This window comes from Lissotriton helveticus, chromosome 1_2 (genome assembly GCF_964261635.1).
Source record: "Lissotriton helveticus chromosome 1_2, aLisHel1.1, whole genome shotgun sequence".
NCBI classification, from domain to species: domain Eukaryota; kingdom Metazoa; phylum Chordata; class Amphibia; order Caudata; family Salamandridae; genus Lissotriton; species Lissotriton helveticus.
Window position 1 is genome coordinate 355,127,515 of NC_136058.1, and position 20,320 is coordinate 355,147,834.

Here is a 20,320-nt window from a genome sequence, read left to right on the forward strand (position 1 = left end):
TGTAATATGAAAGCACAAGTTTTCTGCAACGCAGCTGTGTATCATGTTGTCTCTAGATGCTTGAGACTGACCAGAACAGAATACCAATGGGCATGTTTATTGACCTTGCACATCGTGTTCAGACTAAACTCCAGGAATAGCAGAAAATGCAGTTCTCATGTGAAAGGCACAAACAAAGTCTTGCAAAATAAGGTTATTTAGTAACGTGCGCAAAAGCATCATCATGGCAGCAGAGCTCATGATAACTTAGCTATGCTATGCTATGGGCACTTATAGTGCGCGCAGCTGCTCCAGCAAAGAAGCGTCCTGGCGCAGGACAAAGTAGAACACAACACCGCTAAAAGCAAAGACAGAAAAAAGGAACAGCTGCGGGGCAAAATTTAAAATAAAAAGGTTTTTATGGCCTTACGGAACAACAGGAGGTCCTCCAACAAACGGATCTCTACCGGAAGGGAATTCCAGATAGCCGCAGCTCTCACTCGAAAAGATCGGCCCCCGGCTCGGCAAAGCTTGTACCTGGGGACCACAGCGAGAGCCTGGCCCAAGGATCTAAGAGAACGTGTCGGAACGTACAAAGATAAGAGGTTGGTAAGGATCTGGGGAGCAGAACCTTTCAAGATTTTGAAGGCCAGACATAAGACCTTGAAATGAATTCTCGTCTTGACCGGCAGCCAGTGCAAGGATCGTAAGGTGTTCGAGATGGGGCAAAACCTGGGCAGGCCAACTATCGCTCTGGCTGCAGCATTTTGGACGCGCTGCAGGCGAGTGATTTCGGCCTGGTTGGCCCCCACCAGAAGAGAGCTGGCATAGTCAAGCCGGGACATCACCGTCGCCTGAATCACCAGCTGTTTGGTCGGGGCATCAAAGAATTTGAGAACTGGTCTTAAGCCCCGAAGAACACCAAAGCAACAGGCCGCAGTTCTCTTTGTGTGGCCAGCAAAGTTGAGGGTAGGGTCCAGCCAGACTCCCAGGTTTCTTCATTCCGAAACCGGAGTCGGAGACGGCCCCAGTTCCGAAGGCCACCACCTGTCCCCCCAGAGTTCCGCTCTCTTACCGACAATCATGATTTCAGTCTTTTTTGCGTTAAGCTGGAGACAGTTGGCAGTCATCCAGCTGGCCACCGCCCTCAGTCCACTCTGAAACCTAGGGGCATCCCGCTCCGCATCCCCACTGATAGTGACCGCTAGCTGAGTGTCGTCGGCATATGAGACCATAGTCATGCCCCACTGCTTGACGACATCAGCCAGCGGTCTCACGTATAGATTGAATAACGTGGGACTCAGCGAGGATCCCTGCGGAACCCCCATGGCCAGAGGATGGAATTTGGACTGGTGAGGTGGGATGGCCACGCAAAAAGAGTGGTTGTCGAGGAAGGAACGGAACCACTGCAGAGCGAGCCCACCAATGCCGATCTCCTCCAGGCGGTGCAGCAGAATGCGGTGAGAGACGGTGTCAAAGGCGGTGCTAAGGTCTAATAATACAAGCGCCGCCGTCTGACCCATATCCAACACCGCACGCAAATGCTCCACCATGGCGAGAAGGTCTGTCTCCGTGCTGTGGCCAGCACGGAAGCCATTCTGCGTGGGGTCCAGGACATTGGCCCGAGTAAGATGGTCTGAGAGGGCCAGATTGACGTGGGCCTCCGCAACTTTCGCCGGCCAAGGGAGCAATGAAATAGGGCGGTAGTTCTCGGGATTTAGTGGGTCCAACGAAGGCTTCTTCAGGATTGGAGAAACCACCGCCTGCTTCCATTTGGCTGGAACCAAGCCCGAGGCCAGCGAAAGGTTAATCAGGGAACACACCGTAGAGCCTCCCAGAAAAGACTGGTCTCTAAAAAGGGCAGGTCTTAACGGATCCGAAGGAGAGCCAGACTTAATTTGCTGGGCCAATTTGTTGAACCCCTCAGGTAATAACGGGGGAAGAGAGGGCAGGATGGTATGGCCTTGAGTGCAATCTGGGGCTCCCGAAAATGGCCCAATACTAGGAAAGGCCCGATAGATAACCTGGACTTTCTCCAGAAAAAAGGATGCCAGGGCCTCGCAGAGGGAGATGGTACAAGCTGCCGGGGAGGAGGTCCTTTTCGCCAAGAGGTCTTTAAGGACTTGGTTTTAGACGGGTTCGGACTGTTGCGGAATTCCGAGGATTAGAACGCCACGCGAGCTCTACAGATGGCACGATGGTAGAGCTTAACGGAAGCAAGATACGCGGCTTTCTTATCGACCTCATAGGACTTCCGCCATTCTCTTTCCGCCCGTCTACAAGTACCTTTTAGAGCACGTAAGGCACTATCATACCAGGGGCTCGACTCTCTAGAGCTCAGTTTGCTCAAAGTGATGGGAATCAGAGAGTCAAGCGCCCTGGTAATCCACCGGCAGAAATGATCATAGCCCGTTTCCACGTTATCTAGAGGGCCTAACGGCTCTTCCACCAGAATACGGTGCAAGTCCACCAGCCTGAGCTTATTCCAGTGCCGCCTAGGGACCAGTCTGGCAGGTGGAATAGAAGGGGTCTCAGGCAGAGGGTACCTGATGGACACAAGGAAATGATCCGTCCACCCTAATGGGGAAATGGTCAAAACGTTAGCTTCAGCTAGATTTGTAAAGAAAGGGTCCAAAATATGACCCCCTACATGGGTAGGCTGGGATACTTGTTGGAATAACTGAAGGGCCTCTAGATCAGCTAAAATGCTGCTAACGGCCGGGATGTTCTGGTTGTCAAAGTGAAGATTCAGATCTCCCAAGATGGAAAAATTGGCACAGCCCATAGCTAACGCGCTGACGGCGTCTGGGAGAGCTTCTCTAAACGCTACATCGCTACCTGGAGGTCGGTAGACAACCATCCCAGAAAGCGAAAACTGGGGGCTGATTAAGATCTTAAAAGACGCACTTTCGCAACCAGCAATGTTAAGACATTCCAATTACAGGTGAAACAGGACCTGAGTATAAGGGCAATGCCACCGCCTCTAGTAGGCCGGTTCAAAGTGTAGATGGTGTACTCAGGGGGACAGGCCAGATTGACAATGGCCACATCAGCCTCCTGAAGCCAGGTTTCCGTGATGGCAAATATATCGGGAGACTCGTCCTTGATGAGGTCATGGATGGCTTGATGGTGTTTCACCAAGGACCTAGCATTCAGATTCAACACCCGAAGCGTACGCGCGGAGCAGTTGCTCCGAGGGGTAGATGTAGTATCCCTCTGGCGAATGGGCACGGGGGAATCAAGCAACCATCTCTTGCAGGCACAATGGTAAGGGCCGCATAGAGGATGGAATGGTGCCAGGTCACACCTCGGGACGGTCTGCCCAATGGACCAGAGGGTCTCTCTAGAGTAGGTGAGCATCACTATACTAGGAAGGGAGCTTAGCAAAGAAAAGCCCGCTGCGTCCCGCGCAGACGGGTAGGACTCAGGCATGACTCCGGCAACGCGACGGCGCCCTTACTGCGCGTCCCCGCTGCGCGGGGGGAGCGACTTTAAGTAGGCGTCCCGCGATGCTGCCAGAGCGCTACAACGCTCAAAATGGCGCTCGCCGATGGTCCGTGTCCTCACACAAGATGGCGCCCACAGAACACCAGCCCCGGGAACCGGATCCACCCAAGTGGCGGTGGGTTAACAAAATTATGTGCAGTGAGGGGGCTCCCAGATAAAAACAGGGTAAAAGCACAACAGAAAAAATAACACAAATAGCAATCGAGGAGGTTTAAAAATGAAGCGCGAGCGCAGCAGCAATCAACGCAGCCGCATAGGTACCTTGTCAAGAATGACCCTAATAGCCATATAACAACAGTATGGCAGTACTTCTTCTGAATCTTCTCAGGCCAGGAGTGTCCTGATTAGATGTTCTGAGGCTGCCCCATATATACCCAGTTACAGCCTGTTTAACCTTAACTGGTTCTGGTTAGTTCTTCCCCTTCCCCTCAGTCTGGCTCTAATCTCTCCAGGATAACAAAGGGCAGGTTGGTTCATGTGTGGGCTGCATTTGCCAGTGACATTCTAGGCAGATTCAGAAATCAGGAAGGGTTAGGCACAGGTCTCAGGCTACTCATTGACGCTTAGGCTGAGTACAACCCCCCGACCACCATGCTCAGTGGAGGACCACCCTTTCCCATATCCAATGTGCTTTTGTTCCCTGTCTGAAATAACTACCTATCACACCACAGGAGATCCATTAACAGTGATGTGACCATGGACATTGACAGAAAGGCACATTTGGTTTAGCAGAAAAATGCTAAATTTCTAAAAGTGGTATTTTCTGTGCATGCCATTAAAGAAGATTTCAAATAATTAAATGTCAAATGAGTGAAATAAGAATTTCGCTGATCTGCTCCCAAACCTGTCATCACTTATTACAAACAACTGTAAAGTATTTGTACTGTCAGGACACTTAAAACGTACCTACACATTTTCTACTTCCTAAGGGTGACTTATAAGCATTAGAAAGGGTTTTAGGCCCGACAAAAGGGTTATTTTGCTAGGTTGAAATATCAGTTATAAAACTGCCCTCACAGGATGCAGATGGAGGCCTAGAGACACGTTTTGCATGGCAACTTTAGTGAAGGGCACAATGAAGGCTACAGTCCACTAGTAGCATTGCATTTACATCCCCTAGGTACATGTAGTACCATTTACTAGGGACTTATAAGTAAATTAAATGCACGGAGTGGGCGGGGCAGCGTTGTCCAACGGACTCCGGAGGTAGTGCTCGCGAACGCACGGAGCAGGTTAAGCAAGGAATTATTTTACTGAGACTTGACTGGACCTATCAGTGACTGTGGTATTATCGCAAGCTGAGGGTGAATACAACCACCTACAAATGACCCACCTTTCAACATAAACCAATTTTATCATGCTTGGGAGGAAGAGGACAAGCACTCTACCTCTGATTAGCAAGAGTAACAGTCAGCATAAATGAATCCTGCAAAATCAGGGATGCGAAGTGAAAAAGTCTGGGGGACTACCACACCAAAGCTGGTCAGGTCTAAAATGAGTTCTCACAGCAGAAAGCAGCACCCACCCTCATGAGAGTTTTTATAATTAAGTTGGACAAAAACCTGGAAAGATCATCAGCTTTGGAGTGGTGAGTACTAGAGTTGTGTTCCATCGTGAATCTAATTCCCTGTAATGAGATGGATTACCTCAACAGTTTTGGATTTTCACCCCGAATATGCATTAGCCCTTTGAGGGCTCTGTGGCTTGTCTGCACTTGGCCTCAATTCTTTCAGGGCCCAAGCTACTGCAATGTCACACTTTGTATTGCACACCTCTGTCCTCTGGGGAGTAGCCTTCCGTTGATCCAAGTGGTGAGTCCAGGGTTAAGTGAGAACTGTGAGGAGAATTGCTCCAGCAACTGGTGGCATTTTCTCTCTTGGTTTGGAGTTAGAAAGGGAGAGAGGGTCATACCCTCTACTGAACCATCTTGCTCAGTAGAGGGGAGAAGATCTGGGAAAGGTGCACTCTCCTCCTCCTCACCTCCATCTGTCACCAATAGCATGGTGACCTCGGATCTCTGATTAACAGGCGGAACCCTCAGCGTTTTCCTGGGGGGGTCTTGAAGACCTCAGACTTCCACTCCTTGGCCTCATAAAGTCCGGTACACCAGTCCTGAAAGTCGCATCACTCGACACTCTCAATCTCTCACACTTTTTGGCCAGGTTCACATTCCACGAGAGTTGTTTTTGGGTCAAGCTGTCACGTGGCCCATAAGGACTTCGTCGTTTTTCAATAAGCTCACATGGGAACTTTGCAACTTGCCTGCTGCTTTTGCGCACGTTACTATACGTCTTTATTTTTGCCATATCTCAATGACTGCTTTCACATGGGAACTCATCGCTGTGTTCACTCTCTGCATGCTCCTGAGATTTTGACTGAACATTATGGGCAAGGTCGAACAACAATGGTCTTTTGTTCTGACCAGACCTAAGCCCTTAGACAAAACATACTGATGCAGCTGTTGTTTGGACAGCGTACATGGGTTTTTTAGAAGGGTACATGAATAGGTGGGACACACTTGGAGGGGGACCTGTCCAGGGAGAAGACCTATGATGTAGATATTCCATCTGTAGGTCAAGGTATGGGGTCTGCTGACAAGGCCCAGAGAACTTCTATTATATAATAATATTTATTCTTAGCACAGGAACTGAGGTTAGGCACAATAGTCTTTTCTCCATTGTCTTTTTATGATGATGTCTCCTTTCATGATGTACCGACTAGGGAAACAACCTTTACAACGCAGTCATTACAATGCACTACCTTTACATAGCAGTCATTACATAGCAACATCGTTTACATCGCATGTCATTACAACGCATCCATTACATTGCATGTCACTACAACGCATGTCATTACACTGCATGTCACTACAACGCATGCATTACATCGCAGGTCATTACAACGCATACAATTACAATTCATAGTACCCTTACACTATCCGACACTTACCCTATTGTTGCACTCACTGGAATTTGAATAGTAATTATTACCCCTATAATATCCAACAATTACCTTAAATGCAATGTAATGGTATGCATTGTAATGGTATGCGTTGTAAAGGTATAATGCGATGTAATGGAATGTGTTGTAAAGGTAGTTTCTGAAAATGCGATGTAATGGCATGCTATGTAAAAGAATGCATTGTAAAGGATGTTGCGATGTAAAAAATTGTAAAGTCATGCATTGTAAATGTATGCGTTATAACATCATACACGGACTAGCTGCTATGATGACTATATTTGTACTCTGCATTTTTCTGCTTGTTGTGGTAAGTATACTGCATGTTAGAGCATGTTAGTTAAGATAAATATTTTAAACTGTTTTGTGTCTATGTCAGATCATATTGTGGACAAGTACAAGAGAGTGGGCATAAGGGTGTGTCTTGTACGGCGATTCCTAAGATAGCTGGGAGTGTTGTGCTCTAGGGTGTCTAATAAGTTGTTTCTCCGGGAGTGTGTAGGAGTGCAAGTGAGATACGATAGCTAGTCGGCCCTGGGTTTGTGGGTACTAAGCTGGTAGGAAGTCTCAGTCCCTAGTAATCAAGGCCCCATACTCCTGTTCATAGTTCTGTTTCTGTGCAGAATACCAGCAACAAAGCCAGAGTTTCATTATTTCCTGGCTGGCTTCCATGCTCTCAGTGGTCTTTTTCAAAAAGGGCTTACTTTGAGTCAGGAGAGCTACCACTTAGCGTACTAAATCTTTGTGAATGATTCTTAAGAGCCTGCTTCCACCCTCCCTTCAATAGGCAGAGAGGCCCTCGGACAAGGTGGCCAAACAGAAGTTTGAAGGGACTGAACCCTACTCCCGTAAGAGACATTTCCCTATATGCAAACAACAGGCAAGAGGACATCTCATATACACCTCCAGGGCTCTGACATGCCTTTAAAGTCTTGTAAAATCTCTCAACAAGCCCATTGGTCCATGGGTGGTATGATGTGGAGAAGGTGTAGTTTAATCGACCCTCAAGCCATATTGACTACATGTATGGTGACATGAAGTTCGTGCACCTGTCAGGCACACCCTCCTTGGGAAAACTCACTCAGAGAAATATCCCTCAGTTCCCTGGCCTTACCCCTACCTTTCCACTGGATTGGCCAGTAATATAGGAACCAAAGAACACATCTGTGGGCACTCTCATCTGGGGCTAAATAAAAACGGGTGACCAACCGTGCAATGGTGTTGGCATGCCCTAGAAGTCTTGCCAGGGGTACATCATGAGTAGCTCCAGTAGGAAGGCTCTGTAGTACTGGGGCACCATTAATATACAAGGTGATCCAAACACAGGGACCTTAGGCTCACCATATAGGAGACAATTCTCCCAGTACATGACGTTATCACCCGATGTGTCTCAAGTTGCCTGGGCCTCGGATTGCCATCATGGGCCCTCAAGAGTGGGGCACTCCTTCTATGAATGGCAGAAGTCTGCCCGGGAGGGACCTCCTTCAGCTTGCCATCGGCTAGTTCAGGTAGCTCCTGCAAGGCAACAATGGCCTTCACAACACTGGCCTTCCCTGTAGGTTCTGGGGTGTGCCCCTCAGGATCAGTTTCCTCCCATTCCATAGGGACATCTGGAGAGGTTTTTCCTACAACCCCTGCCCTTGTTCTTGGCAGGTTCCAGGACCATTTTTCTGGGTCCTAGGTTATTAACTCTTCTTTCGGACTGCCATGGACCATGTGGTCACAGGCAGTTCTAACATCCCCAAGTGGGACCGCAGCTATACCTCTTTTAGAAACTGTGAGCCATGTAAGTTTCTAACAGGCAGTCAACAGGCATGGTCAGACTAACAGCTACCCTTAAGGAACCCGAGGCTTCCTCATTCAAAGGGAACCGGAGACAGTGGATAGTGACCTAACTGGTTTTCTGCTGTTATAATCTTGTGGACTACATCAAGGATTACGTGCTATGCTGACACCAAATGACACATTACAGTTTTCATTCTAGCTCCTGTGTTTCTTAGTGCCTTCACCATTCACCCATGTATGGTGAGTCACTGCCTGTATGTCTGATTGTTGTTAGGCATGTGAGCCTTTGGCAACATCGCTCCATGGGAGGATGCCATCCACCCTTAAGTGCCCATACTAATAGCACTTATTGCCCTTCAGCTTCAAAGGGCCTTGATGTTTCTTCTTGATCCCTCCCATTTCTTTGATCAGGGTTCGACTGTGACTCCCTCCTTTCAAAATTCTTTTGGGGGTCTTTAGAACACTGCCTTGAATTTTCTCTGTTTCCCCCTTCCCTCGGCTGGGGATGTGGTGCTCGTTCTAACCTTCATTGGGTCTCCCCAGGTAGAAAAAACAGCAATGGACCGCACACCGCTAGCCCCTCCTCCGGATCACCCCTAAGCACTCTGGTATGTGCAGTGCCTGAAGTTCGAAGAATTACTGAAAGTTCGTAAGTGGTTCACCTATGTAGGTGCAAGTAGATACTTGTTGTTCCCCCGATCTCTAGACCCGGGACACGGCCCGGGTTTCGGGATATCTTCCCTCATCAGTGAAGAAAGTCAATAGGGGTGGAAGAGAAGGCTGCCTCGTAACCATCACGGGTCTCGTTGCCCAGCACGCAGGTGCGTCGTCCAGAAGCTCGTCAGCTTGGGAGGCTCAAGGGAGCCCTTATGTAGAAAAAACAGCAATGGACCGCACACCGCTAGCCCCTCCTGCGGGTCGCCCCTAAGCACTCTGGTATGTGCAGTGCCTGAAGTTCGAAGAATTACTGAAAGTTCATAAGTGGTTCACCTATGTAGGTGCAAGTAGATACTTGTTGTTCCCCCGATCTCTAGACCCGGGACATGGCCCGGGTTTCGGGATATCTTCCCTCATCAGTAGAGAAAGTCAATAGGGGTGGAAGAGAAGGCCGCCTCGCAACCGTCACGGGCCTCGTTTCCCAGCACGCAGGTGCGTCGTCCAGAAGCTCGTCAGCTTGGGAGGCTCAAGGGAGCCCTTATGTAGAAAAAACAGCAATGGACCGCACACCACTAGCCCCTCTGACCGGGTCGCCCCTAAGCACTCTGGTATGTGCTAGCGGTGTGCGATCCATTGCGGTTGATTCTACAAATGGGCTCCCTTGAGCCTTTAAGCTGACCAGCTTCTGGATGACGCACCTGCGTGCCGGTTAGGCATCAAGGGCTGTGACGGTTGCTTGGAGGCCTTCTTTTCCACCCCAAATACGTTCTCTACTGATGAGGGAAGATATCCCGAAACCTGGGCCATGTCTCGGGTCTAGAGATCTTCACAACAACAAGTACTGACTTGCACATACTGAGGTGAACCACTCATGAACTATACGTACCAGAATCCTTTGGGGCGATCCGGAGGAGGTGCCAGCGGTGTGCGATCCATTGCGGTTGTTTCCGGGTCTCCCCAGGTACTTTCTTGTGGATCCAGGTGCTGAGTTCACAGGGTCCAGTGGGTTTGGAATAAGTGCGATGTTTCTGCATCTCTGCAAAACAATTACTGAGCATATGCTCTTTTGAGAAAAAGATTGTACAGCTCAGTCTATTTACTCATAAGAACAGTACCCTCTTGGAGTAATCAACAAAATCTATCCACAACTGGCTTGACAGCTTCTGTATTTCCCTGAAATATAACAGATACTTCTCAGGGGTTAGACCCTATTTCCTGACAAGGGCTTCCTTTGTAAGGAGATAACACATCCTGCTCACTTTTTGTAGGGCCAACAGAGAATACCCCGACTCAGTCGGCATATGCCCCTGGGGCCCAATATGATGTTGGGTACACCTTATTTAATAATGCTTTATCTAATAATATTGTACTTTGCTTAATTCATTGTAGGTTGGATTCTTTAGATACTAATTCCATTGTCATTTTTATCTAATTCATTATAGCTTGGATTCTTTTGATACCAATCCCACTGTAGTGCCTTAGCATATGTCAGCTACTCATTCAGTAAGATTGTATTTGTTTATTATAATATAGACGCAGACTCATGGGGACTATTGAGTAACCCTATTACTTGATGGAATTTGTAGAAATGACATTGTCAGAATAGTAATTTCAAATCTGATGTTGACATTAATGAGGATTGAAAATTAGAAAACAAATTAGCAAAAGAAGAATTTCTCCATAAGCTTCCAAACTGAAGTGATCACGTATTACATGTAATAAGGTTACCTAATTGTATCCAGTGAAAGGGATTTCTAGAATTGTATTAAAGGGAAAAGCGGGTGAGAGAGGAAATACGAGGACTAGTTGTGAGGCAGAGTGTTTGGTTTTAAGAATGGTGAGTTGGGAGTGCGCAGGTTGGACAGAGGTGAGGAAAAGATACATTCACATGGGGTGGAGGGGGATGTAATCAGATCATATGGGTTGTTGGGTTAAGGCATGAAGGGTTTCATTTTGATATGTAGATATTTAAATTTGTGATGTGCGATACCTAATACAACGTTGATAGAGAACTTTGTGTGCAATTAGTGTTTCATGGCTAGTATGGATTTTCAATTTATGTATGACTATGGACAATGTGTGAATGTTTCATTGTTCATTTTGTAGTTACCCCTGAAGAAGTGCTCAAGAAGCCCGAAATGCATTGGGTTTTAATAAACACTGCTTTGGATGAATCATGCATCTGTTCGTATTCTTGATAGAAGTCCCGATGGGCACATGTGAGCATGAGAAACTTTGGAAATAGCATGACACCTCACGTTTGGATGAAACAGGATGAACAGTCATTAAAAGTAGAAGAAAGCTTGAGTACATGGATTAAAACAGATTATAATAAATGCAGAGAGCAGTATATCTACCTATGAGCTGTGCAATTGTGTTTGGGGTGTAATGACACCCCAACATATTGTGGTTTAGCATAAGATGCCACCAGGGCAAGGCATTAACCCAGTTAGCACGCAAACTTGGTTAACTATCAAGCACGACCATGGATGAACGTTGAAATACATGGTGTGCATCCCATTACTTTAACTGAAGTAAACTTACTTGCCAGACCCAAACATTCCTTATAATTCCACATAGGCCAAGCCTTAGGTAGGCCCTGGGCAGTCCATGGGCATGGTGCCAGGCATTTAAAAAGTAGGACATGTGCTTTTAAGTAACCCTGGGCTTAAAACTGCGCTACGCTGACGTGCCACGTAGTATAGTACCAAAACTATGCTTAATCACGTAGGTATCATCTAAATAAACAATATTCTCAGATGCTTTGATAGAGCAATTTTACATGCTTAACAGCGTATAACCAATTCACAAACATTAACTTTTACAATGAAAACATTAGGTAATGAGAGAGCTGATGATTTTGGGGTCCCCCTTAACCTAGGGGGAGCACCAAGCAGATGCCTTGAACACAAAGAGCATAAACAAAAAGCACATTTTGTTGAACTTCAGTGGTGATCCCATCATTTTAGGACCACCCCAAGCACAGTTGTTGGCAAAAAAACAATCCCAACCAAAGGCCCTGCAAAGCATTATGGGACGAGATTAGCAGTGGGCAGTGAATATTATAGTATCCAATATCAAAATAATTCTACAAAGAGCTGCAGTTTACCTAGTTGTTACTAGATGTCCCTCACAAGTCAAATGCAAAGCATTGAAATTATTATTACATCAAGCTGCAGTTCCACTGGTCGTCCCTAGATGTCCCTTACGAGTCAAATGCAAAACCATTGAAACCCTTTCATCAAGCATTTGCATTTGACTCGTGAGGGACAGCTAGTAACCACCAGTTGAACTGCAGCTCTTTGTAGAATTCTTTTGATATTGTACACTATATAATATTCACTGCCCGCTGCTAATCTCACCCCATAATGCTTTGCAGGGCGTTTGGTTGGGAATGTTTTTTTGCTAATAACTGTGTTTGGGGTTGTCCTAAGAGGATGGGACCACAACTAAAACGTTCAATAAGATGTGCTTTTTTGTTTTCAAGGCATCTTTTTGGTACTCTCCCTGGGTTAGGGAGGATCCCAAAATCATCACGTTTCCCACTGCTGGCTAAATTTTCAGTTTCACCATTGTGAAAGTACTATATGCACTTTAGCATATGAAGATAGAAATACTTATTTTATCATATTTGGTCATGTATAGGAAGCTTTTTGCAATTAATTTGCAATGTTTGCACAGTACAGACAAGTACACAGTGTCATCAGCTACGCTACGCAGCGTGTACTACGCGAAGTTTAAAGTATACTGCGTGAAGCTATGTGTATTGCTGCTACGCAAACTACGCCCAGGCTTACTTTTAAGTTTTACATGTCCTGGTAGTAAAATACTATTACAAGGTCTATCTCTCCCATAGGTTAACATTAGAACAAAAACACAAACAAACACAAAAGAGCAAAGCAACGATAAGTTAGCACAATCTTAACACAACAAAACACAACATAAAAAAACATACCAAAATGCATAACTCAACTCAAAATTCAGTAGCACACTGGTGGTGTGTTTTGCTGCTGTGTTGCTGTTATATTGTTAATTGCGGTGGTATTTTTTGATTTTCTTGCGTAATAATGTAGTTGTGTTATTGTAATATAGTGTTGTTGTTTAACCTCAACTGCAGCCCCTATACTTAAAAGTAACATTGTCTTATTACACAATACTCTGGCCACAAACCATTTGAACGACACAGCGAAAGAAACATTATGCTATCTATCACCTACGTCATATAACTGTAGCATCCAAAATGTTTTTGAGTAATGCTCACAGGTTTAAGTTCCTCTCAAAGCATTCCGTCTACCAGCTGGAGACACTGTGGCACATGGACTAGGTGTGCAGCTCCTATCAGCATGAAGCACTTTAGTAAAAGACTTTTAGATCTGTTGTCTATGAGGTCAAAGCACCCGTTGTACCATTACAACAACTTCCTGGTAGAGGTCAGTAGGAACATCACCTCCTGTGGTTTGGGTTCTTGTATTACTTTCTTGTATTATACTCACCTTGCAATTTTACACTGGAAATAACTGCAATGGCCTCATACTGAAAGAGACAACATTACTGATTTAGACCAATACCTTATCAATGGTAGAGTAAACATACTAATACAACAAAATATACCACAGACAATGCACTTACTTTGCAGCTGAACAGAACAGTGTTGACAAAAAAGGAGATGGTGTATAACACCCTTTGACATCATTCAATGAAAAGAAGAGAGGGCGGGGTTAATATTTCAGTATAGGTCATCTGAGTATCACTCCCCATGGTCTTTGTTCCTTTTAACAAGGTGGATCCCCATAATGTTAGTATCTCCATTTCCAACTTTGCTAGCCTGTTAAAGTTACCAAACATTTTGATTCCCTCGTAGTGCCATTAAGGCTAGTGGACCTGGTTTCAAGTTGGACCCCGGTGGTGAGAAAAGTGAGCTAAAAGTCCAAAGAACTTGCAAAGATGATTAAACGGTGAACAAATCAAACATTGATTGTGTTTGTGTGGTACCTCTTTAGGAACTTTGGGGTTACCATAGAATGATCCTTTCCCATAAATTGGGGGAACAGTTTATACAAATAGAAAGATATGATGACATTCCCAGTTATACCTGGCACTAACATTGACGAGTGACAGTGCATATATCTGCCCAATTGATCAGGGAGTGCCTGAGTGTTCTGCAGAAAATAATTTGAGAGGGGAATTTTGCAGATGGGATGCCAGCATTATACTGCTGCAGAACCTCAGCCCTGCACCCTTAGAATAAGGGGGGGCTGTATCAAGGAAATCTCATCTGGGAGTGCCCAAGCTTTCCCAGATGTCTCTTAGAGTTAAGTTAAGTTAAGTTAATTTCGATTTATATAGCGCCAAATCACCGACAGGTCTCTTAGCGCTTGCTTTGGGAATCCGTCCTGGCTTTCCCTGCAAGATTACCCCTACTGGGCATCCCCAAGGTGAAGACCAGGCATCCCGCCACGGGGGGGCCGTAGTGGAGATTAAGCAAGTTATTGCCCAGAGCTGCAGAGTGTGAACCCATGATTCGAGTAGGCACCGAGGCGAGAATTATTGAGTCCGTGGACATTTGGGCTCAAGACCCTGCCGCGTCGGGAATTGAACCCTGGTCCCGGGTCTGACCTCTGCATCAGGGTCTGCCTCCTCTAACCAGTGAGCCACACTTCTCCACTAATCAACGAATCAAGGAATCAACCCTAAAATACCAACAAGCTTCAACCAGTGAGACCTACGTTGTGGATGGTCTTGCACCAGCCTAGGTCTCAGACAACTTGGGGTAGATTATTCCGGTGACCTGTGTCTGAAGACCATCTTCAAAAGCTGGTGACAAAAAGGAGTTGGAAAGGGATCTCAAACCCAAATAATTATAGGTGGCAATATGTGTGCGGCACTGTCACCACTTGTAAGGGATACCAGCCTCAGTGGATGAGACAGAGTGAGTTGGAGCAGTGTTCCATTGTTCAGGATACGGGGATCCATGTCTTGCCTGCCAACTAAATCTTGTTCATATGCATACCTGCCAGGGATATAAGATATGCCCGACTTTTTTTGTTGTAGCTCCACATGGGATGCAGGCAGATCAGTCCCTCATTACTGCTCACATTGTCCACTACAACCTGATTGCTCAATGTCATCAGGGAAAGCTGGGCATCTCTGGCCAACAACATCAACATTTTTCATACGCCAATGACACACAACTCATACTTTACATCTCGGACAAGACTCACAACACAAGGAACAATTTCACTACCTGCATAGCTGATGTTGCCCACTGGATGGAGTCCAACTATCTCAAGCTCAAAACCGACAAGAGAGAAGTAGTGATGATTCGGCAAGAACACATCACCATGGGACTCCACCTTGTGGCTGGTTGGCATTGGATCCACCAGCCACCACCAGCACCTGTGCCAGGAAACTCAAGATCATCATGGACAGCAGAGTGAACATGACCTCTCAAGTTAGTGTTGTCACAGTAACCTCCCACAACATCCTGAAGATGCTGAGGAAAATCTTTAACCGGCTCCCTAACAACAACCAAAAAACCATCCGACGCCCTCTATGCCAGAATAAGCGACGTAATTCACCAGATGACTTTAAAATGCCAAGAATGCTGCAGCTAAACTCGCCCTTAACCTCTTAAGCAGAATGCACATCACAACAGCCGTCAGGAAGCTCTGCTGCCATGGTCCTGAAACATACAGTTCTTACAATACAACCTAAGCCTTGCCTACCTGAGTAGTGGTATCTCCTTCTACGATCCCCATAAACAACTCTGATTTGCTTGAATCCGGCTCCCACACATAAGATTATCAAATGGCTTTTGGGTTGGAGGCAGAGGTTCCTCAAACTCAAAGTGAGGAACAAAGACATCAAAGTATCTTTGGAACAAGGAGTGACAGAGGGCTACAAGTGTCCAAGTAAGTCCTGAAATGTGTTCTCACCTAATGTATATGCCATCTTATTTGTGATCAGGCTGTCCAGATAATCATGGTTGTCTGTGTATTTTTGGATTGAGGTTCCCTGTAACTATTGGCACAACTTTCAAGCCCCCTCCGTATCCACCTGTTTGTGTATAAGGACCTGTGTATGGCTACAAAAAAATGAATTATATGCCGGGTTCCTGGTCCTGAAAAACTGTACAATACAAAATACTGTTGACGTGGCTGGGCGTCCCCAAAGAAAATGACTAGGAATGAAGGAAGATTAACTGTAGGAAAAACAGACAGACAGAAAAATATAGGAAAGAGGCCATAAAGAAAAGAGCAAAACTATTAGAAAATGAAAGGGGAGGGAGGAAAAGAGTAGCTGCGGAAGAGGGACTGGAATAGGGAGGATGGGCGTGAGAGAGCAGATCACACAGGTCCATTAATGACAGAAGTGTGGTTGAGTGCAAAAAAATGAAAGGTGAGAGAACTAAATATATCAGTCGAGACAGGTCGGGTAGCACACTACCGGTATCCCCAATTAAAACAGATATGGAGAGCGTTCAAATATGGAAAGCATGCGTATGTGCACATAAACATTTTCAGGAAAAACCTCTATGGAATATCTAAATGGGTAGCATCTGTGATCAATAAAGTGCAGGGAACCTACAAACATCACGTACGTGATTATTACCAGGTGTTTCAGTAAGAATCAAAGACCAAAGCGGGGTTAACTGGAAGGTAGTTCTTTCTAGTGAACCATTTAGAGTAACAGAAACTGAAATGTCGGAAGCGCTTGCAAAGTTGGTGGTAGGGCAGAAAATCTGAATATATTAGTACCTAACAATGTTGGGTTAGAATTAGAGGAATTGAACCTGTGGCAAAAACCATGCCATCATACATGTGTGCTGTCACTGTGGGATGCACAGGTATCTCATACTATAGCTTTGAATATTGTTCGACCTGGCCCTCTCTGCAGGGTCACACTCAAACATTTTGTCTTTACCATTCACTTTTTGCTGAATTTGTTTTCGTTCACCCTAGGGCTCTGTGCACTGTACCACTGCTAACTAGTGCTAATGTGCTTGTGCTCACTCCCCTGAACATAGTTTGATTGACGTATACCTGACTGGCATATTAAACTTACTTTTGAGTTCCCTGTATAGAGGTATACCATATACCCAAGAACTGTAAATAAAATGCTACGAGTGGGCCTGCAGCACTTATTGTGCCACCCACTCATGTAGTACCTATAAACATATCCCGGCCTGGCATAGCAACCTGAATGGCAAAATAACCCCCTTTCCAAGTCTTAAACTACCTTTATAAGTCCCCCCTAATGTAGATCCTAGGTAGCCCATGGGAATTTTCCTGCCCATGGCCATTTTGTGTCTATATCAGGTCACTTGACTGGGTGTAAATTATGTTATGTTATGTTATGTTACACATATTTGTATTGCGCACAGCTGCCCCAGGTAAGGGGCGTCCTGGTGCATGGCAGGAAATATGCAACACCTACAGCAAACACAACAGATAAAAACGAGGAGGTTTATTAAAAGAGAAAGGTTTTTAAAGCTTTGCGAAAAGCTAACAGATCGTCTAATAACCGCAATTCAACTGGGAGGGAGTTCCAAAGCTCGGCTGCTCTGACCCGGAAGGATCGGCCACCAACCCGACACAGCCTGTATCGAGGGATCACGGCAAGAGCTTGGCCCCCAGATCTCAAAGAACGGGTAGGAACATACCAGGACAGAAGATCGGCAAGGATTTGCGGACCCCCTCCCCTCAAAATCCTGAACGCCAGACACAGCACTTTAAACTGAATTCTTGCCTTAATAGGCAGCGAGTGCAGCGATCTCAGTGTGCCAGAGACGGAACTCGTTCGAGGTAGGCCGACAATGGCTCTCGCCGCGGCATTCTGCACGCGTTGGAGGCGGGTGATCTCAGCCACATTGGTCCCTACCAGGAGAGAGCTTGCATAGTCCAGGCGAGATAACACAGTAGCCTGGACTATCAGCTGCCTGGTACGATGGTCAAAGAACTTCAGAATGGGACGCAACGACCGCAAGATGCCAAAACAGCAGGCCGCGATTTTCTTCGAATGGCCCACAAAACTGAGTGCAGGGTCCATCCATACTCCCCGGTTCTTTAGTTCAGTGACCGGACAGGGGACCGGCCCCAGTTCAGCAGGCCACCACCTGTCCCCCCACAGTTCCGCCCTCCTACCGACGATCATGGTCATGATCATCTGCTGGTAGGATGGGGGCAGAGATAAACACAGCCTCACTTGAAACTGAATAGGCTGTGCACTGCATTAACACAAATGATCTATCACCCCACATTGTCAATGCAGCCAGGTTGGAGTCAGGAAATTCCATGCACTTCAAAAAAACATTCTAGAAGCTTCTTCAACTTTCTCGAGTAAGGACACCAGGTATAGAATGAAGACAGGACTTCGTTTTTACACTATATTGTGTACTTGTGGCTTATTGCATTTAAAGTTTTCTTGTCAACATTATTTTTCAGTCTGCCCACATTTTGACATGTATGCATGAGTAGGGGCTTCAGAGGGGCTGTATACCTTATATTGAAAATATTTACCTCTGTACACAAGCATAATTACCTGGTGCAGATTGACAAATGCATAATAGACGCATGTCTTGTTTGCTATTATAACGAGCTATTATAACGAGCTTCTCAGGCCTGCCTTTATGCAAGCGCACCCTTCGCCTGCAGCATACTGCGTCCCGGAAAGAGAAACCTCCCAGGCATCAGTGAATGTTACCTATATTTAGCCCTCGCCCCACCGCTGCCACTTTATCCCCGGCAGGCGGCTTTATGGGTCAGACGCTGTTTTGACTTGGTACCTGAGAATACTTAGAAGTAAGGAATGCAGGTTTCAAAGGGTGGAGGAAACAGAATTATGAGCGCAGTAGCAATGTATCCGTTTGCTCATGCCTGCCCTCATTATTATTTTTTCACCAGCTCAGCTATGTGCGGGCATTCATCCCCTTTAGTTATTGGAACATCTTTCCTCACAGTGGGAGGTAGGAACACTACCTGAGTTGTTTGATCTTGTTTAATACAGACATTTAGAAGAGACAGCTATTAATGCATGTTGTTATTGGCGATGAATGCAATATACCTTTTTTTGCATCTGGGCACCCTGATACCACCGTGTAGGTTGACCTATAGACCTACACTACATTGAGTATGTCTGACCAGTAATCAACGTCCACTCTGTCTTCCCGTATATTGTGGCGCAGTGTTCCCTGTGGGTGGCTTTTTAAACATTTCTGGAACACCCCCTTCTTTTTGGTCTTTGAATTTGAGGAGACCATTGCATATTTTACCTGTCTCGAATGTTTTTCTTTATGGTTTTATGTGCACACATGGGTGGCACACTATGTTGCATTAAGCTAGTCTAATGTGCATCTTTGTTTGTTTTCCTTCCTAGGTTCCATCAGGAGCAGCTGAAGCCTGCCCTGATATTCATTGTGGGTATTCATTTTTAACAATCACTTCACATGCACTTTACGTTTTATCAAGTTGGTCCAGATGAAGCGCAAATTACCTTTCTGGCGACAGATGCTAGAAACATGTTGACCTGACACCTGGGCACAGTGTGCCTATTGGGACTACTACACTATATCCATGGGTTTTTACTCTGGCAAGGGGATGATTACATCTAATAATAATAATAGGGAGATTTATAGAGCGCCTGGTTACGCGCACCGGCGTGTCCCCGCGCTGTGACAAGTAGGAGTGACAGAATCAGGCGGCCAATGTCAGTGCAAGTCTAGCGGATGAAGAGATAGGTTTTAAGTTTCCCCCTGAATCTGGATTCGGATGACTCCAGGCGCAGCTCCGCCGGCAGTCCATTCCAGCTTCTGGCTGCCAGATATCGGAAGGACCTGCCCCCCATCCGAGCCTTTCTTACTTTGGGGACTTTTAGTAGCCCCGCACCGGTGGAGTGCAGGGCACGGGATGGTTCATAGCGAGAAATCAGGTCCCGCAACGGTATCGGTGCCTTACCGTGTAGGATGCGGTGACAAGTGCACAGTGCTTTGTACTCAATCCGATTTCTCACTGGGAGCGCTTCCCTTGAGGCCGACCTTCCGGGTAATCTCAAGACCAGATGGGCCGCAGCATTGTGCAGCACCTGGAGACGACTGATGTTCTTTCCCGTCGCCCCCAGATACAGCAGATTACAGTAGTCCAGTCGCGCCGTTACCAGTGCATGCACCAGTGTCCTACGGGCCTCTGCTGGGAGCAAATCAAGGATCTTCCGTAGGATTTTTAGGACGCCGAAGCATACCCCCACCACTCGGTTAATCTGGGGGTCCGAATGTGAGGTCAGCATCCAGCCACACACCAAAGTTTTTGGCTACTTGACACGGTGTAGGTGTCACACCCAGACAGGTTGGCCACCATGCCGACGACCACACCGACGGGCCTTCCCCCCACCACGAGCACCTCTGTCTTGCTGCCATTTAACTTTAGGCAGTTGGCAGACA

General features: G+C 46.3%; 1 protein-coding gene across 1 annotated transcript in view; it reads right to left on the reverse strand.

Annotated features, from left to right (window-relative positions):
* LOC144807915 (uncharacterized) overlaps positions 1–20,320 on the reverse strand; it is a 274,167-nt gene that overhangs the window by 73,061 nt on the left and 180,786 nt on the right. Inside the window, exon 7 of the mRNA XM_078673506.1 lies at positions 13,380–13,419. Coding sequence (XP_078529632.1) covers positions 13,380–13,419 — 40 coding nt within the window. The remainder of the gene's footprint in view (positions 1–13,379; positions 13,420–20,320) is intronic.